This window comes from Camarhynchus parvulus, chromosome Z (assembly GCF_901933205.1).
Source record: "Camarhynchus parvulus chromosome Z, STF_HiC, whole genome shotgun sequence".
In the NCBI taxonomy this organism is placed as follows: domain Eukaryota; kingdom Metazoa; phylum Chordata; class Aves; order Passeriformes; family Thraupidae; genus Camarhynchus; species Camarhynchus parvulus.
The window spans coordinates 53,238,259-53,247,121 of NC_044601.1; the positions used below are offsets into that span (position 1 = coordinate 53,238,259).

At 38.3% G+C, this 8,863-nt stretch overlaps 1 protein-coding gene across 1 annotated transcript; it reads right to left on the reverse strand.

Annotated features, from left to right (window-relative positions):
- Window positions 1-3,679: 3,679 nt before the first annotated feature.
- LOC115915459 (granzyme A-like) lies at window positions 3,680-8,266 on the reverse strand. The gene is made up of 5 exons (XM_030968892.1): window positions 8,206-8,266; window positions 7,355-7,499; window positions 5,541-5,679; window positions 4,615-4,881; window positions 3,680-3,835 (listed from the first exon to the last, which is right to left on the reverse strand). The coding sequence occupies exons 1-5, from the start codon at window positions 8,264-8,266 to the stop codon at window positions 3,680-3,682; spliced, it is 768 nt and encodes a 255-aa protein (XP_030824752.1).
- Window positions 8,267-8,863: the final 597 nt, after the last annotated feature.

The window sequence follows — 8,863 nt, forward strand, 5'->3', positions numbered from 1 at the left end:
AAGTTATGTGGTCGCTAACTTTAGCTCTGGAAGGTTGAGACCCCTCAGGTGTTTTAGCTAGTAAAAGATTGCAATAAACCTGCTACTCAGCTGCTGGATTCTCATGTCATCTCATGTGGTCTTCAAAGAAGATCAAAAAATGATAATATTGGTTGTCAATTGAGAAATTGCTACCAAGAAGCTGATGTCCAAGTGTGGGAAATAGTTTATACTGTGCCTATCTTCTAATATGAACAAGTTTGTTTCTGGAGATTTTATCAGACAATTAGAATCTGATTTATATTCTCAAAATAGTATTTTAAATAATTTTAAAGGTTTTAGGAATATTAAAAACATTTCCACCCATTTTGAATGTTAAAAAAATTAGTAGAATTAGTCTCTTTGCTCATGCATTCTTTAATTTGCCCAGAAATTCTCTCTTTCCTTTGGCAGCACCTAAATTATATTTATATCATTTATATCCAGTATAGGAAGAGGTGCATGACACAAGATGGGAGGCTGTAGCATGGAAGGACCTGACTAATACTGAAACCGCACACATTTTGTTGGATGCTGAAGTGTCAAAATAAGAAAGGCTGTTTCTCAGCCTAAGAACTTCTCATCTCTTAGTTACTAACTGCTCAGTGTTGACTAGTCAAGCTGTATAGCCCCAGATGTATTTAAGCACATTATCTAAAAGTGGGAGAAGCCACTGATTTCAAAAGCCCATAACTACGAGAGGACCTTGTTTGTGTGACATGTAGATCCACTATGTGACCATGTCTGAGAAGACATCTAAGTGTACATTCTAGACTGTAACTAATTTCAAGTGAAATAAAATGCATACTCTAGTGCTTTTTCCTGAATGTGCAGAGTGTGAAGCTGCTGAAAGTTCACCACATTCTTGCATAGCTTCCTCATTCTGCCAGTGCAGAGGTCTTAACATATGAAGTCTTGGTCAAAATTTGAAATCCTGACTTCCTTCCTGTAGAATATGGCATTCTTTTAGCTCACTGCAGTTACATGCCTGGAATGTTGCTCAGGCCCAGGATGAGACAGAAATCAGAACCCATTTCTAAGAACTCGACTTGTTCTTTGTCTGTGGTCTGTATCCACTGAAAGCTGAGTCTCCAGGGGTGGCACAGAGGTCAAAAATAGTTTTTGCCTGAAGAATAACTTCATTGCTCATACAGTACATGTGTCTTTCTTCTCAGGCAAATCAATATGACAAAACAATCATCTGGAATGTTATGATTGAGGAATCCATTTGTTCCCACACTTAAAAGCACTAAGTCTGGCAGATGTGCCCAGTTCTGCCCCTACACAACCTGATTTGATGCTACCTATGTACATGTTCTGTGAGTTTCTATGATGCACTTTATACCTGTTACTTCCCTCCAATTATCTCATATAGCCAGACTGAGAAGAAAAGAGTAACATCAAATTATCATAGCATTTTTCTTAGCTAGTGTGGGCTCCGTTCCATAGTGGTGAAAGTCTGTGGTGAATGGGCTCATATCAAGCCTCTTGAGCACAGACCTCCCCATCTAGAGGAAAATGCAGTTCTCTTTTGCTCTTGCTGCTTCTTTTTTTTTACAGGTTTATGCTACTGGCAGTAGCGACAGAGGGTGAAATTTTGTTTTTACCGTGTAAGTCCAATTCTACAGGCTTATTTTATGCAATTCACTAAAAACATCCGCATAAAAAACCCACTATTTTTAAAGTATTTTGGGGTAGGTCCTAAATTTCAACATAGAAGAGGAAAGCTGCACATTTTTCTGTAGCTCATTTCTTCATGCATTAAAAACTTCTCCTTGGTCAGAACCTATCCTTTCTGATCTCTAAGGTTCTCCAGCACTTGGCTCAGAACCACCATCTAGAAAATGGAGAAATACTTGAACTGAGAGGGGTTTTCTACTGACAAGGGTGCTGTTTGTGACTTTTGGGGAGAAAGAAAAATCATGCTGAAGAGGAGGCAGAATGATGAAATAATGCAACAGCAAGATGAAAGAAAGGTAGTGAAAATGTGAGCAAAGAAATGAAGCAAGACTTGTGTACGGGAAGGGTGAGATAGGCCTAGGTGGGCTACTAGTTGATAAGGACAATTTTGTTTCCTGAAGATTTTTAGAATTAGTTTTTGCCTAAGGGGTTTGGTAGTTTGCAGGAATAAAAAAAATCTGAAATATCTTATTTCCTGCATGTTTAAACATAGAATCAAGTCACTGCTTTGGGTGTTGGTAGCAGTCAGTAGGTCAAATTCTCCTCTCAGTTTCACTGATGCAATCTTATTTGTCTGAGTGCCTTTTTCTCTGCTCCTGCTTTGCTTTTGTGTTTGTGTGTCCCTTTGTGTGTACATATTGTATGTCCAGACCAAGAGTGAAAAAAAGCATTTATGAATAAGAATAGGAATATGGAAAGTTCTGACTGTGTAACGTTTGTAACAAAGGGAAAAAAAGATGTTTTTCCTGATCAAAACTTCCAGTAGAGAACCCTGCAGTCCAGGCCTTCTTTATCTTTACCCTTCCTTCTCTGTGAGAAAATAACTGTCTCGGACATCAGGTAAATGCAGTTATGTAAAAAAGTTTTAGTTTGTGCCATTGTGTTTGTAAGTAGTGCTTAATTACTAAGGAAGCATGGAGAAATAATTTTAAAATTAAAATCAATGCGAAATATCTCCACCATTGAATGTTCCCTGCTTTCTCTTAGATAATGCCTATCTCCAAGTAAACACCTCTTGAAGAAACACAAAATAAATCCAAGCCCTTTTTGAGGTGCTTATGGCATTGACATGCCCATCTGTTAATACAGAAGCAGGCAAAAACATTTTTCATAAGAGGTCTATTTGCTACTTGACAGATGCTTGTTGAAGCACTTAAAAATTTCACTGCATGTCTGAAACAGCACTACTGGCATCATAAAATTAAGAGTGCTTTATACTATCAACAGTGCTGTATCATATTGATACAGTCATGTAATTTCTCTGAAGCATGGGTTTTCAGAAATTTTTTTAAACACAATGCTGCTTATTTTGGTATGTTTTGCAAACATTTAACATGTATGGAACATTACAAGGCAGTAAACAGATCCTACAGATAGTACATAGACTATCTATGCTGCAAGAGACAGAGCTTTCCACACAAATTGACAGCTGAAAGCAGCAGATTTTTATTGCCATTGCTTTATTAAATGCAACATACATAAAGGGATAAAATCTAGAGGTTTCAAATACAAGACAGTTAGAAAATTAATACCTATGTCCCACAATTGCAGCAACTTAATTTTCTGAAGCTTAACAATCCACTACACCTATAAAACCAAGAGCTTTGCTGCAGAAAAACAAAGATTTTTAGGTGTCTGTACTTGTACCTAGGACACCATTAACTTTCAGAAGTCCAGGTACAGAAGAGTGCTATATGTACTCAACAAGGAGTGAGGACCCAAACAAGGATTAGATCCTTGATTTGAAATACCAGTCCGTGTAGAGCTCAGTGTGAACATGCACTACAGGGATGTTGGAATCCTCAGTCCCAAATACCCCCAATGACTCCATGGCTGACTGTGTAAGCTATAAATGCCATTGTAGCAGAACTACATCAAGCTGCCAAAATTCAGTGTGAGAATACCTCTTTTACCAGACTAGTGAAGCTGTTTTTAAAAGCCCATTTCATTTACAGAAATCACGTGGCCCAAACCCAATCTGTTAGGCCCCTCCTATGGTTTTCCTTATCCACACAAGGTGTTGCTTTGTGAGTCGAGTGTAGACACCAGGGCCATGAGCATTGCCACATTGCTTCTTCCCAAATGAAGTGATGCCTCTCATAATATTATTACATCTTAAAGGTCCACCAGAGTCCCCCTAGAAAAAAGGGAAAATACAGTCATTCAAATCAACAAAAGCTAAAAAATGTTTCCTTTAAATAAAATTTTCACTAGTTAGATGGAGAAAATAAAAATGTAGCCAGCCAGTGTTATTAAGGATCATTTTTTCCTCCTTGGAAACTAGGATTTCCAGCAGCAAAACAAATGAAAAAAAGGCTTCATAGAATTCAATCTAATCTTTCAAGTGTGCATAATGGGGAATGAATCTAGTTCAGTGCTAGGGAAGAATCAGTCTCTTTCAAAATGAAGAAAAAAAGCTGAAAACTTTCCTCATGGAAAGTATAAGCCTCCAGAAATTCAAACCTCTTAAAATGCAATATTTAAATCTTTTAAAATGTGGTAGTTCTCACACAGTTCTGTACTTGACTTGGGACCCAGCTAAAATGCTTTTTATCAGCAAAACCTATTTCAAAGTCTTCTGACATCAAATAAGTTGTTCCACTGAGATTAGCTACTTGCAAATGGGCTTGCAAGCTGTTTTGTGGACATTTTAATATTAAACTCATTTTGCTGAAGATGAGGATAGCTATCTGCCATGCCTGGATACATCTGCAATATTGAAAAGCTGTGAAGGTGAATTTACTCATCTTAAGTTTTGATTTTAAGGCTTCGAAGAACAAGCCTTGGTAAATTCACTGACATTTGATAAAATTCTTCACTGATTTTAAGAGAGACAGAGATTGTAAATGTGTAATGCTGGTACATTATATTTTATTTTTATTATACAATTTATGCAGTCATAATAGATATACTTACATGACATGAATCCTTATTCTTAGCTCCTGCACATATCATGCTCTCTGTTATGACAGGTTTGCCATTATAATGCTTTTTATCGTTGCATATTTCCCTCCTGATGACAGTGATATTGACTTCCATCAGGGCAGTAGGGTACTTGACTGGATGATTTGTAGTCATACCCCATCCTGCTACTGAGCAAACTGTTCCTGGTTTGGGATCATCATCTGAAGAAGGCAGGGGGATTGTTTGCACAACTTTGTTAAGTTTTGCTCTTCCCTGAAGCTGTAGAAGATATGGAAAATAGGTACTATGGCACAGAGTCTAACAGAGGTCCTTACATATTAACCATTGGATCTTTCTCATTATGGTAATTAATGCAATCCCTTCTGAGATTCCTCAATTCTTTGTGACAGTAGTTATGTCATCAATGTAAGAGTGGGAAAACGAGTATTCTTTGTCTCATGAGAACTCACTTACCTTCTGCTGATCTATTAGCTCTAAAAAACATCTTATTTTACTTCTCTGGCTCTCAGACCATTTAGAAGATAAAATAACAGTTATTACTGATGCTGGCAAAATTGAAGATCAGAAAAGCCAGACATTTTTAATTAGATCTCCTTTTCAGACAGAAAGTTAGTACTTTTAACCAAATGTTGTATCTGCATGTGTTTTTATTCCTTTATGGAAAAGCCAGAAACGGAAATATCTTGATCAAGTTCCAGAATGTATATACGAGCCGTGGCAACCATTACAGGAATTGTTGAGTGCCTTAGTTACCAGTGCATCCCCAATTCCCCAGGCTGCTGGATTAGCAGACCAGACTATATCACCCAGAAAAAAAGGCCCCAGAAACTCCCTTGGCTCATCTCCTTAGATGAGAAGAAGGAAGAAAATAGTTCAATGTAGTGTGTATATTCCATAAGTGATATATAAATCTGTACCTGAAGCAGCATAATGTCATTTTCCTTGGTACTGGGGTCGTAGCATGGATGAGGAATGTCTTTTGCAATCTGAAAAGCTTGCTGTTCTTTTTCTCTTTTATTCGATGAATGGGCTCCAAGAATAACTTTGCTTTTTTTCCTGAGGAGAGGACTACATAGTTATTTGGATTCACTTTGATGTAACCCTAAATTTTTTCCTGGTAATAATGTGGTGCTATGATGACCAGCTGCTACAGTCTCTTTTCCTGTGCCTGAAAAGCAACAGTAATTTAGAAATATCTAAAAGGTGACCCTGTTCATACAACAGCTAAAAGAAAAATATGACTCAGTGAATCAAACTTCATACTATCTTATTTTCATCTTCCCAGGAGCACAGAAATGTTTCAGGTACTTGACTCTGTATCCATCCCTATTGTTCCCTTTTGGGAACCGAAAGAGTGGTGAATGCACCAGATTTGTTGTGGGTACGTGTCTCACCAACTGTGTCCTCTGTAATTTGTGCTGAAAATCTAGGAAAATAGGCCACAGCACTGTTAGTTCAGATATTCTAACTGTATCAAAATGTACCATTGCTTTACTCTAACAGATTTCAACACCATTTTCTGAATCTGTGTGAGAACACAGCTCATTCCTCTTCTCTAGGTTTTTCTGCAACTTCCTGTCCTTCCAAGATCCTTAAGTGGTGGCAGAGTTGTGCCTGCTGTGGCTCTCTGACAGAGACCAGCAGTCTAGCACTCCTTGGCCAAGAAGACATTACTAACTGACCACAGGTACAACTGCTTTTGGGCAAACAATGCATCCTACAGCTGAATGGGAGAATATTCTAGGAGATGTGTATATTGGCACTCATTCATGTCTTGTTGTGGAAAATGCAACCCTGGGGAAGCAGACGCTCCTTTCTTTCATCTATTGAGAGCTGTCTATTGACTGAGCCATCATTAGGTTAATAATTAATTGTATTTTCTCTTAAATGGAATCTCATTTGGAAACATTCTTTACTTTCTGTTAATACACAGCTTTTGGGCCCAGTGCTCTCTTTATAGTAGGTCCCACAGATCTCCCTGTCTGGACAAGGTCAGGAGAGATGGATACATTTCTCTGATGTCTGCAGATTCCAGTGGCTCGCTGGTCCTGGTCGGGCTGTTGACAGAGCCTGTGTGAGGTCTGGCTCAGCCGCAGCTTCAGTCCTCCTCACAAAAGCAAGTAGGGGTGGGATGTAATTCAAAACTCACTTCTTGCCTTGCTGAAGGACTCAGTACAGCTAAATATCCATTTACATCTTGATTTGGGCAGGAGAAAAAAGATGGCTGGCAAGCCAACATACCAAGCAAGGCAGAGATCTCTCAGTGTCTCCTGTCATCTGTTTGGAGGATTTTTGCTCCTGTGTTAACCACATGCTGTCTTTTCTGCAGTGAACTGTGTATCTCTTATAGAATAAAATTACAAGAATTAATTTTTTTTTTCTCAGAGCAGCAGTTTAGGCTGGACACTCCTCTCACCTAGTGTACAAGTTGACTGAGAAAACAGGGATAAAACTTTTCCTCAAATTCGCTGCTTCAGTATTGCTATTCTATGCTAATATGCAGCTAGAAGTTTTTAGATATCTCTTCAGAAATAGATGTGATCAGTACACTTTGTTATATTTTTTTACTGACTGTAATAAATTTTCTGATAGAACCTACAAAGCACAGTAATCAGAACATGACCATGGTCATGATAAATGGATAAAATTTCCAGATATGCTAAATCTCCAGCTTGAACAGAGATATCAGACACCCACTAAGGACAATCTCTGAATCAGAGTAAGAACTTACACTTTACAATGTGCAGCTGTTAACACCCAGTTTTCCTTAATTAAAGCTCCTCCACAAATAATTCCTCTTTTTCCCTTGATTTGGGCCATGAATGGTCTTGAGTGTGGTGCTACTTCATTTCCTCCAATGATATCCACACACAAACCTAAAAATGTAAGTCACAAGACACACAGCTGAGCTGACAAATGCTGTAAACACTCCAAGTCTCTTAGAAAACATGGCTGTTGTAATTAGAAAGGATACAGACACACAAGTATGCACTTATGTCACAATGATGGTCTTCAGGGTAGAATTTTAAAACCGCTCAGCAGAATTACTTCATTACATTTCAATAATACAGAAACTAGATCAGTGGGGTGAACTTGGGCAAAAACCCCACACCAAAGTTTTGCTGCTTTTGCATAAATTTGTTTTCTTGAAGATTACTGACATGGTTAATTTCTTAGCTTTCATTAGTGATTAACAATCTCCCATATCTCTCATATCTTAAATATTGTGCAGGGAAACTAGACTATGTAGTATAATCCACATTATGTGAATCTGTTTTCCAGAAAAAGTGAAAATCAAGCATTTAAGGTATGTGTATGGCTCTGGAAAGAAAGACGAGATAGTCGTTATGTTTTCTACCCAGAACTCCTCCAAACAGCTTGGGCTTTGCAGCTTTACTTAAGACCCATTCAGAAATTATTTTGTTTGTGTAAAAGACCAAACACATGCAGACAGTGGAGAGGAACTAATTATAAGAATTCAAATAGTAATTGTGACCACTTCCTTTACATTAATACATTTTAGTTTAACTAGAATTCTGTACATCAGGACTTACCTCCAACAGTATTAAACTATGTACTTACCTCCATGAATTGCCAGGAGAATAAGAGCAGTGAAGGTGTACCATGGGAGGAAAGCACCCATGATTTCTGTCTGATGTTCCTTCTTGTTCACTCTTTAATATATGTCTATCTATCAATCTATCAATATATATGCATCAATGAAGAGGATGTGGGTTTTGTTTTTCCTCTTAAGGGGGTAACCATGACAAGGAAACCCTCCCCAGCGATGTACCTTACAGCAGAAGTGTTACTGAGAATTTGCGTCATCTGCTGTGGTGTGAAGACAGGCTCTACCCCTTCTTTGTGTTCTGTCTGCAGCATTTGCAGAGAACTGATGTACAAGTATAGGGGTGAAACACAGTGGGACTCAGCTCACATAAATTTAGGCTGATTCAGTTGTCCACATGAAGTTGTATACATTCCAGACACCTCAGGTGGCTTCCAGGTCAGACATGGATTCCAGTCCATTCTCCTTTAATGAAGTATCTGTTCTGCTCAGGAGACCCTCAGGGCCAAGGAATACGATGTTTTCTCATTTCAGGATCTGATCCTACCTCATTAGGTTTGCAGTGGCCGAGCTTTCACAAAGCACTGAGTGTGGTTTCATGGCCTATAGCTAAGGGTATTAAAGTGTCTTAAAGTGTTTTAGGTCTGGTGCAGAAGGCTGTCAGTCTTCTGA

Excerpts from the sequence above, each read along its gene's own strand:
- LOC115915459 (XM_030968892.1), bottom strand. The coding sequence starts at position 8,266 with ATGGGTGCTTTCCTCCCATGGTACACCTTCACTGCTCTTATTCTCCTG. Across the intron at positions 4,882-5,540 it reads ATGACATTATGCTGCTTCAG|CTTCAGGGAAGAGCAAAACT; the intron begins GTACAGATTTAT and ends TATCTTCTACAG. Across the intron at positions 3,836-4,614 it reads AGAATAAGGATTCATGTCAT|GGGGACTCTGGTGGACCTTT; the intron begins GTAAGTATATCT and ends CCTTTTTTCTAG.